General features: G+C 43.9%; 2 protein-coding genes across 6 annotated transcripts in view; one reads left to right on the top strand and one right to left on the bottom strand.

Annotated features, from left to right (window-relative positions):
• Positions 1-483: 483 nt before the first annotated feature.
• On the bottom strand, positions 484-16,771 carry MPI (mannose phosphate isomerase). 3 transcript variants are annotated; one of them, XM_077123770.1, is made up of 8 exons: positions 16,686-16,771; positions 10,171-10,298; positions 9,228-9,428; positions 8,337-8,478; positions 7,825-8,007; positions 2,248-2,421; positions 1,441-1,649; positions 484-1,183 (listed from the first exon to the last, which is right to left on the bottom strand). In XM_077123770.1, exons 2-8 carry the CDS (start codon positions 10,279-10,281, stop codon positions 965-967), a joined length of 1,239 nt encoding a protein of 412 aa, XP_076979885.1. In that variant the 5' UTR covers positions 10,282-10,298; positions 16,686-16,771; the 3' UTR covers positions 484-964. The 3 variants fall into 3 exon arrangements, with proteins under 3 accessions (XP_076979885.1, XP_076979883.1, XP_076979884.1); XM_077123768.1 differs by lacking the exon at positions 16,686-16,771 and adding an exon at positions 10,792-10,890; XM_077123769.1 differs by lacking the exon at positions 16,686-16,771 and adding an exon at positions 10,716-10,827.
• Positions 15,704-26,959, top strand: part of SCAMP2 (secretory carrier membrane protein 2) — a 29,340-nt gene continuing 18,084 nt past the window's right edge. The window contains exon 1 of one of the 3 annotated variants that reach the window (XM_077123774.1): positions 15,704-15,899. In XM_077123774.1, coding sequence (XP_076979889.1) covers positions 15,843-15,899 — 57 coding nt within the window. In that variant the 5' untranslated portion in view covers positions 15,704-15,842. Of the gene's footprint in view, positions 15,900-16,128; positions 16,234-26,959 lie in introns of those variants that run through there. The other 2 variants (XM_077123772.1, XM_077123773.1) reach the window with 2 other exon arrangements.

The following is a 26,959-nucleotide window of genomic DNA, read 5'->3' on the forward strand; positions in this document are numbered from 1 at the left end:
GGACAACGATTGTGCCCTTGAGAAGGGGTCAGCACACTTTTCCTGTAAAGGTCCAGATAGGCAGCAGTTTTGCCTTTGCAGGCCAAAAGGTCTCTCTGGCACAACTACCCAACTTTGCCACTGCAGCCAGAAAGTATGTAAGTGAGTGGGCATCTTCAGATTTGACCTGCTGGCCTTAGTTTGCCAACCTGTTTTAAGGGCAGCTGAGACACAAGAGAGAAGAATGTTTCACTGATGACTAGTATATCCTTAGACCCAACTTCCTATGTGCAGAACCAAAGGGCCCACGGCCTGCCTGCAAGCTCCACATCTGAGGCTGAAGCTGGCATCCTCCCACTCCACAATAAAAGGACTCTGGAGTCCAGCCTGCCCACCCCACAGGAGCTGTTTGAAGCAGGAATAAAGCAAAAACTGAACAACATCCAGGAAGGGTTCTTTCAGCTCACTAAAGGGACTAGAATGCAAAGACTGTTCCTCACCCCATGACCTTGACATAAGTAATCTTTAATTGCTTTGATCCAGCAGGAGAGTTAGTATGAGCAACCCTAGTCCACAGGCCTACCTTTCCCCTCCTCCTCTGCAACAGAGGAAATGGGAAGTCTCAGAGCCAGAACTGTGTTTGTAAATATGAATGGCCTTCCTTACCTCTTGCTTACTGGTTTTGGCCTAATACTGGCCATAGATGACAGGGGTAGCCTAATGCTGTAGGTTGGGGCAGAGCTGCAGAATGGTGAAAGAGAATACAAGTTAACCCTTAGTCTTCACATTGGCCCTTCCCAAACAAGGATGGTTTAGCCTAAGTGCTATCAAGAGTCACTACTTTCTAGCTCACTTAACACAAGCATTCTCTTCTCAGCTCTTTCAAAGGTATATCTAAAGAATTTAGGTTTAGGGTGGGCCTGAGAAGGTGAGGCTGGCTGGGATTTAGGGCAACTGGCAAGGAGAGTTGGGGAGCTTGTGACTTCTACAGCAAACAACAGGCCCGGAATATCAGCAGATCCTTAGGTGCAGTAAGCTTTAGAGAGACATTCTCATTGGCCCCAATGAAGAGGACCCCGCCACGCTGTAGCGGGATTGTTGTCTCAGCTGTGGGTATGCTGGCTGTCACTGATCCCTGCAATATCAGGAGGATGCTAGCAGAGTCCAGGGCCAAGACCTCATATTCCCCAACGGAGCCAGGGACCTAGGTGGAAAGAAACGGTAGGTTGGTAAAACACAGATTCTGTCTGTCAGCTCAAGGATACTAAGAGGAAAGTATCCTTTCCTCTCACTCACTCAGAGAGGAGTGAGCAGTCCCTATAGCTATTCCTCCACCCCTTGAGCTTGACAAAAAGGAAACCCAGCCCCAAAGTGTTGCCAGTCCCTGGGTTCCCCACATTGTGGCACTTGCCAGGTTCCTCCTCATGCTTCACAAAGGACACTGACTATCCCCTCACTCACCTCAATCTTCATAACAGTGAAGTCTGGCACAGGAGGGTCATAGATGAAGAGGTATGGGTCCTCCTGGCTCGGTTTTGGGAGAAAGATCCTGTCTGTGCTGGGGGTGGGGATATAGCTGAGCATTTCACACAGGGTTGGTACATCGATGAACTTGGGTGTCAGGCCAGCACGCACTGTGTTGTCTGAACACGCCATGCACTCCACACAGTCTGTGGATAGACAGTTGGCATGTGCTAAGCTGATGAAATACTTTGGAGCTTGGCTCTACAGGGCTAGGCCTCTTAATCTGAGCTCTATAAACTCCTTAAAGAGTTAGGTAAAAATGCTATGTGAATTGCATTCTTTCTTGGAGAAGAGGCTAAGAAAATAGGTGACAGTTCACCCACAATAGTCAGGAAGAATCAGGTTAACCCCTGGCAGGGCCTAAACCCTCCACAGATTTTGTATTCTCCCACTTATACCATAGAATCCTATGCAGAGGGGCAAGTAATTACAAAGTCAAAAAACTGATACCCTTCTGTGGCAATGGGCATATTTTAATATAAATATCTCTGGGTAAATAGAATGGACATGCAAAGGCAATGTGATGCATGGGAAAAAACACCAGCCTTGGATCCAATGTAGCCTAGGTTCAAATGTGGTTCCCATATTTATTAGCAGGGTTTGACATCAAATATCATGACCTCACAGGGTTGGTGTGGGCCCTTAGAGAAGGTCTCCTTGACTACTCTTTGCCCCTTTTGTCCAGTTACAGAAACAAGGCCTAAGGGGGATGGGAGTGAAGCTTACTGTTAAAATGTGGCTCACCTCCTTTCAGGTATGCATGGGGCACATTGGCCTCCAAAAACATGGCCTCCCCAGGCTTCAGGGTAAGCAGGTTCAGGAAGTAGATGGCAAAGCAGCCAATATCACCTGGGTACTGCTGGTGCAGCTGCAACAGAAGCTCTCCATGGATGTTCTCCATCTTGTTTCCAGCAGCCGCTGAGGGTCACAGAGCACCCCAGTGCTAATTAGAAGACTCAGTGGTGTTCAGTCCCCCTTGGCCAGGGACCCTAGGGAAGGGTGCCTTTCCACACAGATCCAAGGATTGAGGTGAATCTGTCCTTCTAGTCACATTCCAGGCCCTCTGAGGTCCAGCCCTTGATATCCCAGCCCACACAAATGACATTTATTCATGTTTACTGGCTAAGTGCCCAGGACTCTACTCAGCACTAAAAGGGCTCAGGTGTTGTCCTAGGATAGACTTTCTCATCTCATCGCCACTGACATTGTGGGCTGCATAATTTTTTGTTGGGGAGGGGACTATTCTGTGCATCGTAGGCTACTTAGCAGCATCCCTCCTCTACGCACAAGATACTAGTAGTGCTGCCCCATCCAGGTTTTGACAACCCAAAAGTCTCCAAATACTTGCCAAATGTCCCCTGGAGGACAAACTCTCCCCTGGATGAGAACCATTACCCTTGGACCTTGAATTCTAGTTAGGGAAATAACCCAAAAGAGTTTCATGTAGGGTGACCAACTGTCCTGGTTAGCCTATGACTTTTGTAGTTTTAGCACTAAAAGTCCTACCTCTCAGGAAATCCCTCAGTCCCAGGAAAACTGGGATGGTGGGTCACCCCAGACTGCATGAGGCAGACTGTGCCCAAAGCCAAAATGTATCCAGAAAACTGACTAGGGGGGGATGAAGTCTAGCCTAGGCTAGAGTGGTGAGGGAAGGCTCTTCGGAGAAGCAAGGGGGAGTATGTGCTGGGTCACCCTGAATGTACAGATAAGTAGAGAGGGTATTTGTAAATAAAAGCAGCATGTGTAAGAGACATGAAGGGAATTGCTGATGCCCACTCTATACTAAGCACTGGGGACACACGCAAAGATCAAGAAGTGTGCCTGGATTCCTGGCCTGGAGAAACCCCCAGTTTTAACAAGTATAGGAGCCAAGCATGATAAGTGATTATGAACAGGGTATAATGGGAACTCAAGGCAGAAATAATCTGTTCTGCATTAAGTGCAAGAAATCCCAAAGGTAGAAGCATGCAAGCAGAAAAAAATGTAAAAAAATAAACATCAAGTATGATGTGTGAATAAAACTGTTAAAAAATTAACAGAGATACAAGTGCTGGAGAAAATATGGAGAGATTGTACCTATTCACTGTTGGTAGGGAAGTAGAATAGAGCAGCCCCTCCAGAGGGCAGTGTGGTGACTCCACAGGAGGCTAGGGGTGGGGTTGCTACTTGATCCTGCAACCCCGTTGCTAGGTGTATACTTGAAGGAATTAAGAGGGGGACAAGAATGGATATTTGCCCTCTGGTGTTTGTGGCGGCAGTGTGATTTGCAATGGATGGAGGTGGCCTAAGGGTACATTGACTGAGGAATGGAAGGTGGAACTGTGGTGTATACTTACAGCAGACTACTGGGCAGCTACAAGAAAGAATGAAGTTGTAAGGTATGCAACTAGGTGAATGAATCCTGAGGACAGTATGCTGAGTGAAATGTCAGAAACAAAAAGACATATATTATCATGCCACACTCATTCGGACTAACTATAATATACAAATTCAGAGATTTGAAGTTAAGAGCATGGGTTATCAGGTTGGGGCCTATTGTAAAGGGTCCTAGATTGTAAGCTCTTACAGCAGTCACATCTCTTCCAGAGTTATAACTTTTATTTCTAAATTCTGAGATGCTGAAATATTTGTTTATAACCTGGCTGATACCTGGAACTTCGGGTATTTGTGACACCTGAGACTCAATGTTAGACCCCTGAAGTTATGAAAGTCAGCATTATCCCATATATAACTGTTTAAAAAGCTGAAAAAATTATCAGACTTCGACTGGAGATATGAATGAAGGTGATCTAGATAGGACTAAGGTAAATCAGAATGCTAGGTAAAGGATGATATGGCCTATATTTCAAAACTTTAATTTCTGTGTGAGACCAAAGGAAGACATTTTATTTGGTGCAAAATTTCTATTTTTGGTAGCATAATATCTAATTTAATTTGTATAGTCAGTTTATTCAAACACATAATTACATGGAAGCTTAGGGAGTAAAATCTTTTGGTTTGCACACTTAGTGTGATGCCCCGATATATCCCGGAGTAATTTGGGCATAGAGAATAAAAAAGTATTTGCAAAGCCCCCTGGAGGGACTGGGGAGAAAGGAGGAAATATTCAACTTCCCCATCCTGATGTTTTCACAAGCATTGGGGACAACCAATTTAATAGGCTGAACCCTTGATCTTGGGGCTTACCCCTATGAAACTTATTTCTGCAAAGGAGAAGCTAAGCCTACTTATAATTATGCCTAAGAGTTACCCCCAGAGAACTTCTTTTGTTGCTCAGATATGGCCTCACCCTTAAGTCAACTTGGCAGGTAAACTCACTGCCCTCCCCACTACATGGGACCTGACTCCCAGGGATGAGCCAGGACTCAACATCATGGAGTGAGAAAGCCTTCTTGACCAAAAGGGAGGAGAAAGAAATGAGACAAAATAAAGTTTCAGTGGCTGAGAGATTTCAGAGTTGAGAGGTTATTCTGGAGGTTATTTATATATATTATAATACATTATATGTTATTTATATACATTATTATATACATTATAATATATACATTATTATATAATGTATCCCTTTTTGGCTTATGGTGTATTGCAGTGGCTAGAGGGAAGTAACTAGAACACAGGTACTTGAACTGTGTTGCAGTAGCCTTGATTCTTTTTTTTTTTTAAGTCTTTATTTTTTAAATATTTTTATTTTTTTAAACATAATACACAAACATGAACAGTCTTACCATATGATCATTCCATTCTTGGTATATAAACAATAACTCATAATATCATCACATAGTTGTGATATTCATCACCATGATCACCTCTCAGAACATTTTGCATCAATCCAGCAAAAGAAAGAAAAAAAGAAAAATAATTGTACATACCATACCCCCTACCCCTACCCCTCACTGATCACCAGCATTTCAATCTACTAAATTTAACATTTGTTCCCCCTATTATTTATTTATTTTTAGTCCACATGTTTTACTCATCTATCAATAAGGTAGATAAAAGGAGCATCAGACACAAGGTTTTCATAATCAACATAGTAGCCTTGATTCTTGAAGACAATTATATAGCTTTTATAGTGTGACCCTGTGATTGTGAAAATCTTGCAGCTGACACTCCCTTTATCCAGGCCATAGACAGATGAGTAAAAAATAAGGACAAAATACATAAATAAATAATAGGGGGGTGATAAGGGGTAAAAAGAAATGGATAGATTGCAATTCTAGTGGTCAATGAGAGAGAGGGGTAAGGGATATGGGATGTAATATAGAGCTTTTCTTTTTTCTCTTTATTTTTCTGGAGTGATGCTCCAGAAAATGTCATAAAAATGATCATAGTACCACTGTGGAAGGCAGTTTGGCGGTTCCTCAAAAAGCTGAATATAGAATTCCATACGACCCAGCAATACCATTGCTGGGAATCTACTCAAAGGACTTAAGGGCAAAGACACAAACGGACATTTGCACACCAATGTTTATAGCAGCGTTATTTACAATTGCAAGGAGATGGAAACAGCCGAAATCTCCATCAACAGAAGAGTGGCTAAACAAACTGTGGTATATACATACGATGGAATACTATGCAGCTTTAAGACAGGATAAACTTATGAAGCATGTAATAACATGGATGGACCTAGAGAACATTATGCTGAGTGAGTCTAGCCAAAAAATAAAGGACAAATACTGTATGGTCCCACTGATGTGAACAGACATTCGAGAATAAATTTGGAATATGTCATTGGTAACAGAGTCCAGCAGGAGGTAGAAACAGGGTAAGATAATGGGCAATTGGAGTTGAAGGGATACAGACGGTGTAACAGGACTAGATTCAAAAACTCAAAAATGGACAGCACAATAATACCTAATTGTAAAATAATCATGTTAAAACACTGAATGAAGCTGCATCTGAGCTATAGGTTTTTGTTTTGTTTTGTTTTGTTTTGTTTTGATTTTACTATTATTACTTTTATTTTTTTCTCTATATTAACATTCTATATCTTTTTCGGTTATGTTGCTAGTTCTTCTAAACCGATGCAAATGTACTAAGAAATGATGATCATGCATCTATGTGATGATGTTAAAAATTACTGATTGCATATGTAGAATGGTATGATTTCTAAATGTTGGGTTAATTTCTTTTTTTCCGTTAATTAAAAAAAAAAAAAAGAGAAGGGGTAATTGGAGCTGAAGGGATACAGACTGTACAACGGGACTGGATATAAAAACTCAGAAATGGACAGCACAATACTACCCAATTGTAATGCAATTATGTTAAAACACTGAATGAAGCTGCATGTGAGGTATAGGTTTTTTTTTTTTCTCTATTATTGTTTTAATTCTTATTCTGTTGTCTTTTTATTTCTTTTTCTAAATCGATGCAAATGTACTAAGAAATGATGAATATGCAACTATGTGATGTTATTAAGAATTACTGATTGTACATGTAGAATGGAATGATTTCTAATTGTTTTGTTAATTCTTTTTTTAATTAATTTAAAAAAATAATTAAAAAAATGATCATAGTGATGAAAACACAACTATGTGATGATATTATGAGCCATTGATTGTATACTTTGGCTGGACTATATGGTGTGTGAGGATATCTCAATAAAAATTTTTTTAAAAATAAGAAAATAAACATCAAGCATATGCTTGGTAAAATGACCAGTTCATTGGGCTCAAAGGTGATGGGGGAAACATGTAGAGATGGAACCAGAAGAGAGTTCTGGGGCCACCTGGAGAAAGGGGTAGAGCTGCCAGGGTAAGGAGTTGAGATTGCACCCCATGTGCCACATTATCTCACAACTGACGGTCCGTTCTGCTTGTGTTTTTCACAGCTTGCATTGACTCCCCGGCCCGAAGGTGACACGACCACACCTATCACAGTCACTTCTTGAGCTCTACTTAGTTAGCACAAGGGTGGGTACATAGTAGGTATTTAAGGAAAGATCTAATGATTGAGAGCTCTGAGTTTCAGGCTTTTGGAAGAGAGGGAAGATCCCCCTTTTCACTTCCGGTTCTCTAGTCCTCAAATGCAAGTCCATCCAAGTGAGCAGCTGAAGGACATCTTAAGAGTTTTCTAGGCCTGTCTGCCCCCAACCATCCAGAGAAGATGACCAGTTAGGAAATGCCACTCAATCTAAGACCTTGCTCCACAAAGACTTGGAAAGAAATGCTAAGTCACCAACACACTATCTAAGTTGGGCCCATTTTAGTGTTCTACTTGGGCAAAAGAGTTAAGAACCCTGTTCCCATAGCCTACTTACTATCTGCACAAGGGAGCCCACATTAGGAAACCGCAACCACCTAGAACTACAAACATGCCCACCTTCCTGGGAGATCCGCTTTACCAACAGGTTGAGCTGCTCTACCACCACCTTCTTCTCACTCTTCATCAGGTGGGAGAAACAGGACTTCAGAGCAGAGGACACGATGTGCAAGTTGCTGCCTATGCTATGCTTCAGCTGTGTTGCTGCATTTTCTCCAATCAGAAACCGGAACTCAGGTATCTCTGCAGGAAGGCCAGCCCAGGGTCCATGTCAGGAAAGTCAAGATGGAAGTGACAGAAATGGGGACTTCCATCCCTGATCAAGGAGCCAGACAGTGCTAAGGAAACTGCAGTGAAAACCCACCAAACACTACCAGCCCTAGGTGACCACACCTGAGTCTGCTCCCATAGGCCTAGCCTGCTGATTCCAAGAACTGCTTTATGAGGCCAACCAGCCCCTCATTTCCTGTGACATTCAGCCTCTGTTCTCTGCCATTATTCCTGTTCTGGCCCAGGTTCCACAGGCATCTTAGGCCTAGTACACATGCACTTGGCATTTTGCCGAACCTTACCCTTCAGAAAGGCTACAATCTCCTCAACTGGCCGGAAGCCGCACAAGCCCTGGAAGGAGGTGAGGGCAATGGCCATCTCTGGCTTGTGGTTGACATCAGGGTAGTGCTCTGGAGCTTGGTGATGCAGCTTCTCTGCTAACTCCTGTGGGGTGGCCAAGGGATGAGGAGGATGGCCAGGGCACAGCCATCAGCTAACAGAAACAGCAGTCCCACCCAACCCCTGTTCTCTACCCTCCTGTTTCCAGATAATAGTGACTTCCTGCCCCTGGCAACAAGCCCACGATGCAGACGTAGGCACAGGGGCCAAGCATGAGGGAGAGCTGGGGCAGATTTTAAGAGACCTGGCTTGCAAATCAGGAAACCCAGACACCAGACCAAGCTCTGACAAGACACAAACCATGCCATGTAACTTTGGGCAGATCCCTCCTCTCTCTGGGTCTTACTTTACACATCTAGTATGAGAGGTTTGGACAAATGACTGTTCAGGCTGTGACTCAGGGATTTGTGCTGGCACTCTTCATGGGGTGGGGCTGAGGCAACAACCAGAGAACCTGCCATGCCCTGTAGGGTGAACTCTCCCAGAGACCCAGGTGGGAAGTTCGCAGATATAAACAGAAATGGGTGGGGTTAGGGGTGCCCAGGAAGAAGTTGTCCAGGAATGGGCTTGGAAAAGCTCTCCTGAAATAGGCTGGTCAGCTGTCTACTTAGACCTAGCTGTCCGGTATGTCACCCACATCTGGCCTTGCAGAGCTAAATTAGAAGTTGTCAAGCCTTGATTTAGCTTTGGGCTGGAGCCTGACATGGGTGGGGTAAAAGCAGCAGTGAATGTCATGGGTGGGCCTTGACATAAGCCCTTCTCTACTCTGACCTCTGCACCTGCTGACCCTGTACCTTGTTAGGGTGTGCCTGGATGGACAGGGCCGTTTCAACTGAGAGCACTTTGAAGAGGAAGGGCAGCTGGCCATTAAAGATATCCTTGACCTTTGACCCCAAGCAGTCCTGGTTCTCAGCAATCCACTGGCCTAGTGTCTTCTGTGGGATGCGGTTGTCAAGGATCTTAGCATCTCCCCTGCGGTGGGTTCCCATCCATAACTGGAAAGACAAGAAACTTGGGAGGTAAGGAGGAAGAACCTGGCACCAATAGCCTGCCTACCCCAATCCCGTACTGTGCACCAGGGCAGCTGAGTCTGCAACATCCTCACACCACCACGAACTTACAGGGAGGCAGCAGACAGATCCTAGAACTGCAAGGAGTCAGGAGATTTAGGTTCTAGTTCAGGTTTTGCCTCTAACCAGCTGTAGGGCCTTGGGCTAGTTACTTCCCTTCTTAGGGTCTGTTTCTTCTGTCTGTCCAATGAGGAGAATGACACCTGCAATATCAAGATCACTGAAGAGCTGTGACTCTCAAATGACTCTGTGAGTACTTAACACTCATTTATTCTAGTCTCAGAGGCAGAGGCCTTCCTATACTTTGGCTTTCTTCTACTATATGAACAGGAGGGAAAAAGTGCAAAAATTAGTCAAAATAAAAACTCCAGTTAGTAGAGTGTTCCCCAAGGCTAAATTAAAATTCAGTAAGTGCTAAGAGTTCTTGGAGGAAGGATGGTGCTGGAACTCCAACATCTGGGTCTATCAGCCTGCACTGATCTGAAGAGCAAAGAAGGCCTCTGACCTCCTTGTTGCCCCACCCCTCCCAGCTGCCCCATATGATTTGCCAGAGGTCCTTAGTCCTTTAAGTGTACGGATCCCTGGGGTACCCCTGGTCCTTTGAGTGGAGGGGTCTCTAGGTATCTCCTGTGGGATGGGGTGGGTCGAAATACTGCCCCCGTCTCACCTCTGCATATGGTTTATCCTCAGAGATCCGAAACTGTGGGTCGCTGCTGGCCAGCAGCTGGGCCACTTCGCTCTTGGAACCCATCTTCCCCCAGGTATACTGCTGCACCATACAGGAAAGTGGGAATACTAGGAACACAGACAGAGGATAGCTTCAATCCACTCCTCAGTCCCGACCCCAACCGTCCCGGGGAAATCGGGCAGGAGCTGAGCTTTTGACCGGGAGACAGAGTCAAAGAAGGGCCTCGTAGGTTGATGGTTGAGACTCTTCTCCTCTGCAGGCCTCAGTATTCCCATCTGTAAAACAGGCACTAAGAATCTTTTGCTGACGTGAAGCAGATAGCTGCCTTGAGGTGAAGGGGAGGAAGCGGGAGATGCCCATACCACCACACGCCTTCTCTAAGTGACCCACTCGCGGCCAAGGAGAGAGAAGTCCCCTATCCTCAAGACCTTCCCTCAAGGACAGCACTAACTGCTCCATCCGGTGGCAAGTGCCTCCTCCCATGCCCAGCTCCCATCCTTTCCGGCGGAGGGGTATGATCGAACCGGCAGACGAGGCCGGGAAGAGTTTCCAGGACGGGATCCAACCCCAATCTCGCCGGCGCCTCAGCGGTCACCTCACCTCGTTGAGCCGCCATCCTCGCGGCCACGAATGGGGCTAACCACACGTACAACCTTCCCGGCAGCACCCGCGGCCCTCTTCACCCAGAGATTCATGGGAAATGTAGTCCCTTGAGCGCCTCCTCGCCAGGTGCCCTTCGCACCCTCCGCCACCCGGGATTGCGGCCCGCAAGCGTGGATCTCAGTATTTATTCCTTCCTTCCTTTGCCAAACACGTTTATCGAGCACCTACTAAATACCAGCATTGTTCTAAGAGCTGGAGATCAGGAAACAAGATAATCCCTCTGCCTTTGTGGAGCTTATATTTTGGTGAGGGAAGACATATAAAGAAGTATGATAAATAAGTAAATCATAGTATGTTGAAAGTAAGAGCTGTAAAAAGAGAGTCTGGTCGTAGAAGGCAGTTTGCAGAATTAAAAAGGTGGTCTGTGTAAGCCTCAATGAGAAGGTGAGATTTAAGCAGGCTTGGAAGTGAGGCATGAGGAAAGACCTAGGGCAAAAACCCTCAGGTGGGAACATGGAAATGTGCTTGTCAGGTTCAAGGAAAAAGTAGCAAAGAGGCCTGTGTGCCTGGAGTAGAATGAGAAGGAAGAGAGTTGAATGAGGAGGTCAGAGAGCAAAGGAAGTGGGCAGAGCTTGGTAAGCTATATATAGTAAATGAGGCAGGTTAGATAGGGAAGAAGGGAGGGGGAAGTGATCCTAAACCCCACAAGTTACTTTTGGTGTGTACACTTAACCCCCACACACCTAGCCCACATTCAGGTCAGCACCTGTAAAGAACCAATGAAAAAGTGCAGCTCATTAATCCCTTATTACTATGGTCACAGGGGGAAGGGCCTCTCCAAGCCCTTATAATGCAAGGATCACGTCATCAGACTGCTTTTCCTCCTTTGGAAAATGCTAGTGCTCACTCCCTTCGAGTGTGTACTTTCATACATATTAATATTAAAGTTTTAGCTGTGCACTGACTAGCGCTGGAGTTCTTTCCTGCAGCTGAGTTGCCTGCAGCTGAGTCAAGAACCTTCACAGCATCAGCCCCTGATCGGGGATCTAGACTTCTCCAAGAATTCCCACAGCTTTACAGCATCATGCTTATTAAACTCTTTGGCTGTACACACTGACTAGTCCTTGAAGTCTTTCTTGAGACTGAGTCTAGAACCCTTACAGCGCCAGACCTTGGTTGAGGTCTCGATTTCTCCTGAGAATTCCTGGGGGTGTCCAGCTTCAGTAAGGACTTGGGGTATTCTGAGAATCTCAATTATTAGAAGGTTAGAGCAAAGGACTCCTGTGATCTAAGAAGGAATTTACAATGCTTGATGGGTGATTGCAAATGTCACATGCAAAACCCTTAACCTCCCTAAGTTTAGGTTTCTTCTTCTGTAAAATGAGGATATTGAGGCCTGCCTTACAGGCTTGTTTGAAGGTTGGATGGAACAGTGTGGAATGGCCATCAGGCAGGCAGAGTCTTGATCCTCCCTTCCCTGCAAACGTGTGCTACAGGAGCTCATAATCCTAGCCTTTCAGGCTGAGCTGTTCACAGGTAGCACATAGAAATCAGGAAGAGTCACCAGGAGCCCTGGGGATGAGGAAGACTGATGCTGGCCTTGGCTATGGAGTAATTTTGCTATATCCTGTAGAGACATCTGGACCGTCTTAGACAACTGCCTAGGAGGAGGGCAGCCAGCTGGAGGGGTGCAGAAGCACAGGAGCCAAAGCTCCAGGGAACCTAGAATGAGGGACTGAGGTCCTGACTTGGTTCCCCACCCTACCCCATCCCACTCCACCCCACACATATACTGATTCCCACAGCCTCTACCATACATGCCCTGAGTTTTCTCTAACGTTCCACCAGGTACATACATTAACCTCCCCTAGAGCTCCCTGGCACAGATAAATCAACCTGCATTTCAGAAGAAGCTTCACCATACACTAAAGGATAACAAAATGGGAAACACAAGAATCACTCAGACAACGCGGACAACGTATCTTTTACTGAGTCAGGCTTGAACAAGAAGAGGGGAGACAAAACTGTGAAAAAGCCCTTGAATAAGGATAAGGAGTGTCGATCAAAGTCAGCAGGCCCTATGTCTGGCACAGACCCCTACCCAAGAGCTACCCACTTATGGGAAACACCTGGCAGCAGCCAACCCTTCTGAAACGACCCCTACCTGAATGGGATAGAAGAAAGCCAAACAACCCCCCACCTTCTACAGAGGGTTGAAGAAAGAGCCCTGAACAAGGAAGGGGGAAGGGGAATAGGTAGAGCTAATCTATAATTGTTCTTTACTTGCAAGAGTGCCTGCATGCTCCTTTGTCTGCATGTGTACATGTAGTTAATAAATTTCTTACCTACTTGCCCTATTTGTGCTGTGCCTCTGAATTCTTTCTTACGGTATAGCCAAAAACCTAGGGAAACTAAACTTGATAACAATACCTTGGAATATCTCTCCTTCTCATTATCCCCACTTTCCTGGCCATAGAAATTTTGGGGAGAAGGATGAACTCAGAGCTCCCTTACCACGATTACGATTGAAGTCAGAGCTAGGATCATTTCCACATGGTATCCCCACAAAGGGAGGAAAAAACTCGGATTGACAGAAGAACAGACTGACCACGCCCCCTGTCCGTCCCACCCACCTTTGGCCCAAACAGGAATAATTTTAAGGAAACTAGAGTATTTGGAGAACCTAGAATCTTTCCATTTCACCTCTTGCTGTTCTCTTTCAAATAGAACTGATCACATTTTATTATCTGGTAATTATCTGCTTTCACTAGACTTTTAGACCCTATGTCTAACTCAGCTTCATATTTCTACCAATGCCTGGCTGAGAGCTCAAGCTAGAACGGCAGCTGACATTTCTTTGTTATGAACAGGATACTATGCTAAGCACTTTTCAAGAATCCTCTCACTTCATTCTCAAGACATTTCCATGAGATAGGTAACTGGTATTAGCTCAATTATGGAGATGAGAAAAAGGAGTCTCAGAGAAGAGAAGGAACTGGCTCACCGGCATAGATCTCCAGTCTGCAATACCTCTCTCCTGAATGAATGAATAAATACATGAATGGTGCCTCTGTCACAGGGAAGTGGACAAACCCTAGGGGATCTTCAGAGACAGGTGGCTGGGTAAGCTCCACGTTGGTGACAGTTAAGCACCATTCTTTATTCACCAGCCTAGCACTAGACTAGGCTAGAACAATGAGGAGGCAGGACAAACTCATGTCACATGTACCTGTCTATTCTCTTCTCAGGCTTCTGGCAGCAGAGATCTCCGTATGCTGCCCTTAGAAGGGTGGCTGTGGGGGCTTGGGGATAAGGAATTTTTAAGGGAACACATACATAATCCCTTCTACCCCTCTACTTAGGGACATTTCCTGGAGAAAAGTTGAATTGAACCCTAAAGGATAACCGGGACTTAGAATGAAGAGAGGAAAGTAACAGAACTAAATGGGGGAAGTGATAAATATTTACTAAATGCCTATTGTGTGCTTGATACTATGTGAATACCAAAAATATAATGGAGAGCAAAATAGACCCAATCATTGTCCTCATAAAGCTTGCATTCTAGTGGGGGAGAGAGAAACAAATAACGACCTATACAAGTGCCCAATTACAATCTGCAATAGGCATGATGGAGGAAAAGTACAGGGTAATATATGAGAGCTTATGACTGGGAACCTCATCTAACCTAGGGAGTAAGGAGAAGCTGCCCCTGGGAAGAGACAGCTGTGCTTGGATGCAAAAGATAAGTAGGAAGCAATTAACTAGGGAAGACGGGAGGCATAGTTTAAGAGTACACCAGGTAGAGGGAACAGCATGTGCAAAGGTCCTGAAGCAAGAGCAAACATGAGACGTTGGTTGGAGGGACTGAAAAGTCATCAGGGATGCTGTTATGCAGGTATGTGGACAAGAGGGGTGGGAAGGAGAGACGGGTGGGGGAAGATCCTGCAGAAACTTGCAGCCATATTAAGAACTTGGGCCTTTATAGAAAGTAATTGAAGGATTCTAAACAGAAAGTTCCATGACAATTTTGTCCCCTTTAAACAGATCTCTGGTTACAACATGAAAAATGGCAGACTGATCAGAAATATTATGTTGTATATACATTAGCACAATAAAACAAAACAAAACAGACTATGTAAAGTGATAGAAGGGAGACTAATTAGCCGCTCTGTACTAACTAGTCCAAGTAAGATATAACAATGGCTGGATTCGTCGCAGCAAAGATGAATAAAGCCAGAGATATATGAATAAATGTGAGTTTGTGGGGAGTGAATCAGCCACTTCCCCCAAGGCTGAGAGCTCTTTTGCTTCATTGGCTCATTCGCTTAATACATATTTGATGGCCCAGTTCAAACACCAGCTCTGGCCCTAAATTTATCTAGGCCCAGGTATCATTTTCCATAAACGGGGAAACTTTCTGATACCAGCGGGCAAGCCCTAAAAGAAGCGAGGCTCTGCTCGTGTTGGGGATCGCTGCACGGTTCCCGTGCTTCTGTCTCAGAGTCTGGAGCTTCCGAGGAACCCTCCTTGTTCTGCGAAGGCCTCTCTGGGGTCAGGAACTCCAATCCCCACTCCGGCCGAAGTAGGGTCACACTCCAGTCCTCTGCGAGTGACCAGTGCAAGTTTCTCGACCTTGACCAACAGGAAAGTGAAGCTTCCTGCTCCACTTTAGGGAGTCTACTTTAGAAACACAAAGTTTGAAGCTATCAGACCGACAGGCAGTTGGGAAAGGCTCCGGCCCCGCTTCAGGCTCCCCGATGCCTCAGCGCCGCCCCGACCTCCGAAGCACAGGCAGAGGGAAAGAGCTATGGAAGGTGAAAAGCGCCCAGGAGCCCACAGCCGGTGGCTCCTCTGTAGTGGGTTGGGCAGTGGGGTGGAGCGGACCTCTGTGACGCCACAAGACCACACCTCTCAGGGAAGGCGCCGCGCCTGCGCCAGAACAGCTGCCTCGCTCGCGGAAGTGGAGGGTCTGCAAGGAAAGCGCCGCTGGCTCTGGGTGCCGGGAGGTAGCAGCGCTCGCGGAGCTCGCCCGTCGGCCCTCGAACGCCATGTCAGCCTTCGACACCAACCCATTCGCGGACCCAGTGGACGTAAACCCCTTTCAGGTAGAGTTTCTAACTCACAACTCTGTTTAGGGTCAAGGGCCGCCGCCTAGGCCTCTTTTGCTGGAGCCCTGAGACGTGGCGTAGGAGGGACGGGCTATCTATCCAATGAGAAAGCGGGCTCTGAGAGCAGGCCTATCGTGGCGCCTGATGGGCAGGACTAGCAGCAGGTGGAACAGCAAGGGGGCGGGGCTCTGTAGCCGGGTCCGAGGTGGGTCTTCTAGCAATTGGGATGTAATCCTTCCGACTGGGCGCTTCTGGGAGAGGGGACGGGAGCGGACCCTTAGAGAGATTCCTCCGTGTCAGGGAGAGAAGCGTCCGCGACGTCGCCTGCAGGGTAATTAATATGCATCGACCTACGAACTAGTCTGATCTTTCAAACAAATGATCGAGAAACAATCTTCCTACTTAAAGTAAAAGCCCTTCTGCCATTCAGCTGAGCGCACAGGGATATTCTCTTTCCATGATGAAAAGCTGGGACTTCTGTCAGCTCCCAGAGCTCCTTGTGCCTTTTGTTTTATTTCTACTCAAAACCAGTTCTGAGGAACTCACTTGTGCTGACTGGCTGTTTATGAGCCCTGATGTTTCTGCTCTGTCAGAATGTCGCCAGGTACATTTATACAGCCTGCTGGTACTTCATGTGGTTCATTACAGCTTCAAAGTTTCCTGCAGGTGCAGGGGAAGTCCTTGGAGGGGACCTTCCTGTGAGTCAGCATGCACTTTTCCCTCTTGAATACCTCCAAAGGTCAGAGCAAAGATAAAGGGAACGTGAAAATTAAGTAATTATACCTTGTCAGGAGAGTTTTGTTTCCTTCTTGGTCTGGAGGTGACTTAGCCAGTCAGAGCCATCAAGGCAATTTTGGGTTGCTTGTTCTTTGTGACATCAAAGAATTCTAAGCATTTCTCTTGTAGCTTAAAGCTTGACAGAACCTTTGCAGAGACCTTGTCTCTTATGTAAGACAAACAGTTGTCTCTAGTAGCAGAGTAAAGAAAGAATATGTGCATTTTTTTTCCTTCCAGTGTCTTCTGGTAACTGTTTTTGCTTTAATTATAAAATTGCTGTATAATATTGGAGTTTAGATTTTAATAAAATTCTAGGTACCTTTTTTGTGTATGGGAAAATTTACCTTTTTTGTTTTCCCCTTGTCAGAATCAGAAATAAAATATCTGCTACTATCTGACAGTCAAGGTGTCAGCTGTTCAGTGATGCAGAAAGCCTGCCACTGGGCGCGCTAGTTGAACTAAGTTCTGCCTTGTGTTAGTATCTACTTGAAAGTCTCAAACCACATCTCTAGACCCAGAAATTATTGTGCAAACTGTGGTAGACATAACTTCTGCATTCAAGCAAGACTGTCTATCAGGCAGCCCCAGGATATGGCAGAACAGGAAGCAGCTGCGGTCCTGTAAACAGCAGCATCTGATGGGGAATCCTGTGTGGGAAGAAGAGAACTGGCTGGCTGCAATTCTTCTCCACCTCATCCTGGACTGAGTTTTTTCCTCTTGGCACACAATTGTGTGGGGAGAAGCAGCTTGGAAGCCTCCAAGTTCCTTTTCTTGATCAGAGCTGCTCTTCCTCTCCTGATGATAGAAGCTTCTGCTTCCTTGACTGCCAGGGATGAGACATTGGGAGGGTGCAGCCTTTGGGTGACTGGTTATAGACCCACCCTCATTTACCTAGGGTGTTGGCACTGGAGAAGGCAGGTGGAAGAGTGATAGACTTGGAAACTGGCACTGAGTCAGCCTTTCAAAGTAAAGTTTTCCTTCACTCCATAGAATGGTGTGGGGAGGACGCTTTACAAAAATATAACTGGTAACATGATGTGCGGAGTCTGTGATAAACAGAACTGGGGAGGTCCTCAGAAATCTGTTTAACCCCTTTAGTTTAGAGGTGAGGGAACCCAAGACCCCAGTGAGGATGGGACATACCAAAGTGTCCGGCCAGCAGAAAGGGGCCCAGAGTGAGGTCTCGTCATTCCCAGGTGTTTGAAGCTCAGACATTGCTATTCAACTACCTCAGGCTATGTGGGTCAACTAAGGAAAGGATGTAACATCATCCCCATTGTCACCATTCCTGAAAGAAGAGTACTAGTAGTAATGAAATAAAAAATTATTATTAGCTGAGCTGTTTTTTTCCCCATTGTGGAGGGATGGGATGGTACAGATTTTATTGTGCTTTTTAAGACAGTACTTTAAAGCAGCATATTCCAAGTTATGATTGACATATCCCAGATACAAGTGTTCAAAATTCTGTGGCCAAATGAATTTGGCCATTTTTCTTGAAGATTGACAAGGCCTGTGAGTTTTTTAAATGCTCTGAGACGTCCTGCAATGAACTATTTGTTCAACTTTATTTGACCCAGCATTTCTCAGAGTTGTTCAACCGTGGAACTCTTTTTCTGCTAACTGTTATAATATCCCATAAAATTCACAATGTTTCTTTAAGTCCACTTCCTTATCCATGTTCTTTACCAACCTGCTTCTGTACTCAACTCCCTCTCCTCCCCACCCCTCACCTCCTGCACTGTCGTGTATGCTTTTATGACCACTTCCTTGGGTATAGGTATAATTGTGATTATTAGAAAACTTCCTGCAAAGTGAGACAGTTGTGAATGAAGAGCCAAGTCCAAGAGTGCAGAAGTTTTACCAAACTCGTATGAGGAAGCAGGAAATGGCAAGCTGAGTGAGTGCTGCTGATTTCACAACCTCCATTAGCACACCCTGATGCCTCTGTTAATTATGGCACATCTACTTTGTACCTTCTGGATACAAGGCTCCCTGCTTTGGGCTGATTCCAGGGTGTCTGCCCTCAAAAGTTTCTCGTTAAGTCTTGTCAGGTTGTTGAAAGGATAGAGGGGTTAAGGGTAGGGGCTGCACTGTACATTTTATTTTTCAGCTGACCACTGAAAATCACACAATGCTGCATCCTTACTTGGCTGTTCTGTCACATTATCTCTGGCAGACAGCACCAATCTCAGGGAGAGGTGGGGGCCAGGCTAGGAGTTGGTGCTGAATAGAGAAAGCCTTTCAGTGTTGGTGAGTTGCCAGATCACACAATGTCATTTTCACACATTGCCTCCTTGCAGTTAAAAGATAATCTCAGGGGTGTGGCTGCTTCCCAAGGATTTAGCACATTTCTCTCCTGTGGGAGGAGAAAGGGGTGGCAGAAACGTGACTTGGGTGTGAACAAAGTTGCATGAAATTCCTTGCACAAGCATTGAGGGCCTCACCACTTCTCAGAGCGAGTCAGTTCCATCTTGACCAAAGCCTTGAGAATTCTCCAAACCACCAGATGATTTCAAACCACAGGAAATTTTAAAATTGCAAGGTGATTAATAGTTCAACTCTGACTATACGCAGTTGCCCAGATGGGACATTCCTACCTTTAGCCCCCTTCATCGGATGAAGGCATTAGGATTAGTGCCTAGAGCCAGGCTGGAAGTTAGGAAGCACTTGACCAGAGACAGGTGAACTTTGACTGTACCTTCCATTAGGTTTTCTGTGGAGCCACTTGGTGTAGGATAATCCTGTGTTCAGATAAATGGTAATGTTTAACCAGTGCAAACAGGGAATACTTGCCACCCATTCAGAGAAGAGTGGTGTGCATATTACACTAGCAGAATGTGACACATCCAGTAAGCACCCTTTTGAGGTGCCCATATTTAGTTCACATCGCTGACAATGGCTCCATGGGGTTGGGTGGGAGATCGTGGTGAAAGGGTGTAGAGTGAGGTCAGCGCCTTCTGATCTGGCAGGAGAACTTAGAAGTGCTCACTGATAATGACAACACACTGTGGGGAAGATAAGGACAGTCAGAACTTGCCTAGAAGACCTGTGAAGGATCTGAGGAGGAAGGGCAGAGCCCTGTTGGGGGAAGGGCTCAGGCTGAGAGCAAAGACCTGGCAGATGGAAAGAGAGGTTGTTTCTAATGAAGGAGCACCAAGAGCAAAAATTGCTTCTGCTTATTGTCATCCTTGTGCTCCCTTGTTCTGTCAACCCCACAGCCCATGCTGCAGCCCCAGGCACCTCCTCAATCTCAGATCTAGTGGTCTTGGAGCCAGGAGCTTGGGATCTGCTGCTGCCTGTAACACATGCTTGTTTAACAAGTCTCTCTTCAAATTCCCTCTATCCCTGTCTCCTTTGATACTGATAACTCTTACCTATGTCTGCTATTTTCACTTCCTGTCTCGTACATTGAGGGGTGTCCCTGAGGTCTGTACTTTTCTCACTTTACTCTGAGTGATCTCTTCTATTCCTGTGGCCTCTGAGTAGCAGCCACACACCAGCTATCCCAAGATCTGTTTTCTAGCCCTCACCTTTCTCGTGAGCCTCAGCTCTCAACTGGAAACATCCAAATATACTCCATCCAGTCTGACTCCAGTATCTTCTCAGACCCTTACCCTATCCCCACATACCCACCCCCGATAAACCTGTTTTTCTTTCTCTGGGTGGCCCTGTGTACCAGTCACACGTTGCAGCAGTCCAGTCATTCACCTCCTTCCTTTTTCCTCTTTCTTGCCCTGTAGCCCCTCCATTCCCTGACCAACCCAAAGAGTTACCAAATCTGTGGCATCTACCTAAGGAGAGTCTCTGGCATCCATCCCCTCTTCTCCATCCCCAGCTGTCATGCCTTACTTCTCACTTTCGCCCTCATGGACTCTTGTCTCTGGCTTGGCTTCCTGTTATTCTCTGTCCTCTGTTCCTTGTGCTCTCCTCACTGCTGGCAGAGATGGTCTGGTACTCCCTGCTTACAGATCCCTGATCATTCTCCATGTCTAGAGGGTAAAGTCCAGACTCCTCGAGTTGGGGCCTCCTCTTCTACAGGCTGGTTCCCTGACACTCCTGGTTCTCCCTCTGCACATACATCCTGCGCCACAGCCTTCATGTCCTCCTCTCATTCCCGAAACACATACAAGCTCTTTTTTAAAGATTTTGTGTCTTTGCAAAGGACTTTCTTGTTTTCCTCTTTACTGCTTGCTGAATTTCATCTCTCAAAATCCAACCAAGGTATCAACCTCAGTAATGTCTTCCCTGAGTCTTCAGACAGTGTCAGTCAGTCACCCCCCTCCTTTCGGATCCTGTCCTTTGTCCTCAGCCCATTTCAGCATTGGGTGGTACCACTTCTCACCCTGGCTTCAGTTTTATTCTCTGTACTCTCTTGAGGGCAAGAAGCAAAACTTTTTCTTGATGTCTCTAGCATAGTGCTTAGTGTGGAATGGTTTCTTTAGGGAGTCCGCAGATAAGAGGAGAGGAAAGAGGCTCAGTTTGAGGATAGACCCTGCTTAAGGGAGTCCTGTGCCAGTTTACAAAAGGCCTCAAATGCAAGGCCAGATAGTTTGAATTTAATTTCCTGAATCATTTTGTACCACTGCCCTTGGCTTTGTTCCTTTGGTGGGTTCTCAGCCTCTCTTTTAAAAAACGTGCATGTGGGCGGGCCGCAGTGGCTCAGCGGGCAAAGTGCTTGCCTGCCATGCCGGAGGACCTCGGTTCGATTCCCGGCCCCAGCCCATGTAAAAAACAAACAAACAAACAAAATACAATAAAACAAGAAAATGTTTAAAGATGTTTCCCTTTCTTCCTCCCTTCCTTCCTTCCATCCTTCCTTCCTTCTCTCTGTCTTTCCTTCCCTTCCTCCCTCTCTCTTAAAAAAAAAAAAAAAAAAAAAAAAAAAAAAAAAAAAAACGTGCGTGTGTGTGTGTGTGTGCATGTGTTGTGTGTATTTAAAATGAGAGTAATATAATTACGTCGTAGAAAATTTGGAGAACCTAGTTAATAAATCGTCCACGTTTCTACTGATCTTTTGCAACCATGGTCATTTTGACATGCTTTCTTGATAGACTTTTTGTTTGTTTGTTTTTTTAATGAAGTTGTAGGTTTCCAAGGAAATCACGTAGAAAAGAGTGTTCCCATATACTCCCTGTTTTAGTGCATAGCCAGCTCAAGCAAATACCATGAAATAGGTCCCATAAACAATGGGAATTTATTAGCACACAGTTTTGAAGCCGGGAAAATGTCCAAATCAATGCATAATCAAGGTGATGCTTTCTCCCCAGAAACTGGCATTCTGGGGCTGGCTGCCAGAAATCTTTGGTCCTTAGTTTGTCACATGGCAAGGCACGTGGTGACATTTCCTGGTTTCTACCTTCTTTTCCTTGTTCTGTTGATGTTCAGCTTCTAGCTACTCCCTCTGGCTTTCTTTCTCTCAATTTCATTCCACTTATAAAGGACTCCAGCCAGTAATAGGATTAAAACCCATCTTGATTGAAGTGGGCTACACCTTCACTGAAGTAACCTCGTTAAAAGCTCCTGCTTACTGTGGGGTCACACTCACAGGAATGGAATAAATTTAAGAACATGTTTTTCTGGGCTACGTACAGCTTCAAATCACTACATCCCCTTATTATTAACATTTTACATCAGTGTGGTACCTTTGTTATAATTGATGAAAAAATACTTTTGCATATGTACTATTAACTATGCTTCATAATTTACATTAGGGTTCACTGTGTTATATACTCCTGGTTTTGTTTTTTTTTTTAATTTTTTTATATTCTAGTGACATGTGCAACCTAAAATTTCCACTTTCAACCGCATTCAAATATACAATTCACTGTTGTTAATTAGGTTCATAATGTTGTGCTACCATCACTGCCATTCGTTACCAAAACTCTTCCATCATGCCAAACAGAAGTTCTGTACCAATTAAGCATTAACTCCCCATACCCTCTCCCCACTCCAGCCCCTGGCAGCCTGTATTCTGGTTGCTGACTTTTGCTTATACTAATTATTTCATATTGGTGAGATTATGCAGTATTTGTCATTGTGTCTCACTTGTTTCACTCAGTATGTTGTCTTTAAGGTTCATCCATGTGGTTGCGTATCAGAACTTTATTCCTTTTTATGATTAAATAATACTCTATTATAGTGTATGCCGCAATATGTTTGTCATCTATGGATGGACACTTGGGGTGCCAATATCTTTTGGCAATTATGAATAATGCTGCTGTGAACATCGGTGTGAAAATATCTGAGTCCCTGTTTTCATTTCTTTGTGAAATATACCTAGAAGTGGAGTTGCGAGATCATATGGTAATTACTATATACTTAACTTTCTGAGGAACCACCAAACTGTCTTCCACAGCGGATGCAGCATTTTACATTCTCACTAACAATGAATGTGTGTTCCTCTTTCTCCACATTCTCTTTAACACTAATTATTTTCTGTTTTCTAATAGTAGCTATTCTAGTGGGTATGAAACGGTATCTCAGTGTGGTTTTGATTTGCATTTTTGTAATGGCTAATGATACGGAGCATCTTTTCATGTGCTTTTGGCCATTTGGATGTCTTTTTTTGAGAAATGTCTATTCAGATCTTTTGGCTATTTTTAAATTGCGTTGTTTGTCTTTTTGTTGTAGAGTTGTAAGATTTTTAAAAATATATGCAGGATATTAAACCCTTATCAGATATGATATGTGATTTCCATATATTTTCTCTCATTTTATGGATCATCTTTTTACTTTTGTGGTGAAGTCCTAAAGCGCCATTTTCAATTTTTTTGTTTGTGCTGTTGTGTTCAGTTTTTTCATTTGTGCTTTGTCTAAGAAATCGTTGCGAAATACAAAAGTCTTTAAGATGCTTCCCTATGTTTCCTTTTAGGAATTTTATAGTTTTGGTTTTTACATTTAGGTCTTTGATCCATTTTGAGTTGATTTTTGTATAGGTGTGAGGTAGAGGTCCATTGTCATTCTTTTGCATCTGGGTATCCAGTTTTCCTAGCACCATTTGTTGAAGAGACTGTTATTTCCCAATTGAATGGACTTGGCACTCTTGTAAAAAATCAGTTGGCCATAGATGTTAGAGTCTATTTCTGAACTCTCAGTTTGATTCTATGGGTCCAGATGTCTATCCTTGTGCCGGTACCATGCATTTTGATTCTGTGGCTTTGTAATAAGTTTTAAAAACAGTAAGTATGAGTCATCTAACTTAATTTTTTTTCAAGGTGTTTTTAGCTATTTGGGCCTGTGCTGGTTTGAAACTGTTATTTACCCCAGAAAAGCCCTGTTCTTCTAATCCAGCCTTGTGGATACAGACCAATCGTGGGTGGGTTTTATTAGGTTGTTTCCGTGGAGATGTGACCCCACCCATTTAGGCTGGGTTTTAATTAGCTTGCTGTAGTCCTTTAAGAGGGGAACATTTTGGAGAAAGCTCAGACACAGGCATCTGGAGATGTAGAAGGAGCTGAGAGGCCATTTGAACCTAGAAGCCAGGAGAGAAGGACAGGAGATGCTGCCATGCGTCTTCCTTGTGACAGAGAATCCCCCTATACAATAAGCCTTTCTTGGAAGAAGATATCCTCTTGTTGGTGCCTTAATTTGGACATTTTCACAGCTTTAGAATAGTGATTTGTAACTTAATAAATCCCTTTATAAAAGCCAATTTCTAGTATATTGCATTCTAGCACTTTAGCAAACTGAAACAGGGCTCCTTATCCTTCCATGTCAATTTTTTTTAATGTGTCTCCCTACATATGTGTATTTCTAGATCTATACATATATATATACACACAGAGGCAGATATGTGATATGTGTGTTATAGGGAATTTTGTTCACAGGTTTTTTTGGGGGAAGTGGTGGTGGTGCATGAGCCAGATATCAAATCCAGGTCTCCCACATGGCAGGTGAAAATTCTACCACTGAACTATCTGTGCACCCCTTCCATGTCAGTTTAACGATTGGCTTTTCCATTTCTACAAAGAAGGCTGTTGCAATTTTGATTGGGATTGGGTTGAATCTGTAAATCATTTTGGGTAGAATTGACAGCATAACAATATTTAGTCCTCCATTCCAAGAACTCATACTGTCTTTGCATTTTTTTAGTCTTTGATTTCTTTTAACGATGTTCTGTAGTTTTCCAAGTACATGTCCTTTACTTCCTTGGTTAAATTTATTCTTAGATATTTGATTCTTTTACTTGCTTTTGTAAATGGGATTTTTTTCTCTTGCTATCTTCTTCAGATTCTTCATTATAAGTGTATAGAAACACTACTGATTTTTGTACGTTGATGTTGTACCATGCCATCTTTCCTGAATTCATTGATTAGCTCCTAGTAACTTTGTTGTGGATTTTTCAGGATTTCCATATGTAGGATCATTTCATCTGCAAATAGGGAAAGTTTTACTTCTCCCTTTCCAATTTAGATGCCTTTTATTTCTTTCTCTTGCCTAATTCCTCTGGCTAGAATTTCTAGGACAATACTGATTAGCAGTGATGACAGTGGACTTCCTTGTCTTGTTTCTGATCTTCGAGAGAAAGCCTTCAGTCTTTCACCATTAAGTATATGATGTTAGCTGTCATACCCTATATCATGTTGAGAAAGTTCCTTCTAGTCCTGGTTTTCTAAGTGTTTTTTTTTTTTCCCAAGGAGTAGTGGGTTTTGTCAAATGCTTTTTTGTGTCAGTTGAGATGGTCATGTTTTTTTTTCCCTTTGTTCTTTCAATGTAGTGTATTATATTAATTGATAGTCTTATGTTAAAATACCCTTGCATACCTGGGATAAATTTCACTTGATCATGGCATATAATTCTTTCAGTGTGCTGTTAGATTCAATTTGCTAGTATTTTGTTGAGGATTTTTGCATCTCTATTCATAAGGGATATTGGTCTGTGATTTTTTCTTATGGTATCTTTATCTGGCTTTGATATGAGAGTGATGTTGGCCTCTTAAAATTAGTTAGGGAATTTCCCTCTTCAATTTTTTGGAAGCTTTTAAACAGAATCGGTATTAATTATATAGTTCAGTAAAATTCCTTTGGGAAGACATCTGGTTGTGGGCTTTTGTTGGGAGATTTTTTTATTACTAATTCAATCTCTTTATTAGTTAATGGTCTTCTGTTTCTTCTTGAGTTAGTGTAGGTACAGTGTGTTTTTTTAGGAATTTGTTCCTTTCCTCCATGTCATCTAATTTGTTGGTGTGCAGCTGTTCATAGTGTCCTCTTACAGTCCTTTTTATTTCTGTGGTGTCAATAGTAATGTCCCCCTTTTAATTTCTGATTTTAGTTATTTTTGTCTCATCTCTTTGTTTCTTTGTTGGTCTAGCTAAATGTTGATTTTACTGATCGTTTCAAAGAACCGACTTTTGGTTTTGTTGATTTTTTTTTTTAATTCTCTATTTTGTTGATCTCTGTCCTAATCTTTGTTATTTCCTTTCTTCTGCTCACCTTGGGTTTAGTTTGCTTTTCTTTTTCTAGATCCTCCACTTTGTGAGGTTGGATCTCTGATTTGAGATCTTTCTTCTTTGTTAATGTGAGCATTAAGAGGTCTGAATTTTCCTCTCAATACTGTCTTTACTGCATCCCGTAGGTTTTGGTATGTTGTGTTTTCATTTGCCTCAAGGTATTTCCTAATTTCCCTTATGATTTCTTCAACTCATTGGTTGTTTAAGAATGTGTTGTTTAAATTCCAAGAATTTGTGAATCTTCCAGTTCTCCCTCTGTTATTGATCTCCTGTTTTATTCCCTTGTGATTGGAGATGTGTAATTTCAGTAGTTTTGAATTTGAGACTTGTTTTGTGACCAAACAGTTTGTCTGTCCTGGAGGATGATCCATGTGCATTAGAAAAGAATATATTCTGTTGGGTGAAGTGTTCTGCATATGTCTCTTAGGTCTGGTTGTTCCTGCCAGTCTTTTTGCATATGTGTGCTTTTTACAAAATCACTGTTTGGTATTCATGTAACAAAGCTTTTTCTGATTGCTGCGCTGTCTTCATGGCTGTTATTTTTAGTGGCTGATTAAGCTGTCGAGGGGATGTACATTAAAACCAACTTACATTCTCTGTTGTTGGATTTTTAAGTTATTTCCTGCTTTTCCCCCCTATTATAACATTGTATTTTTTTGAGGGGGGAAGGTGGTACATGGGCTGGGAAGAGAACCCTGGTCTCCCACATGACAGGCTAGAATTACCACTGAACCACCCGTGCACCCTTCCCCCTGTTATAAATAACGGTGCAATAAGTATCTTTGCAGACACGGGTTTTTATGTGTTTTTGTCACATTTCCTCAGGATGAAT

Source organism: Tamandua tetradactyla, chromosome 12 (genome assembly GCF_023851605.1).
Source record: "Tamandua tetradactyla isolate mTamTet1 chromosome 12, mTamTet1.pri, whole genome shotgun sequence".
Taxonomy (NCBI): domain Eukaryota; kingdom Metazoa; phylum Chordata; class Mammalia; order Pilosa; family Myrmecophagidae; genus Tamandua; species Tamandua tetradactyla.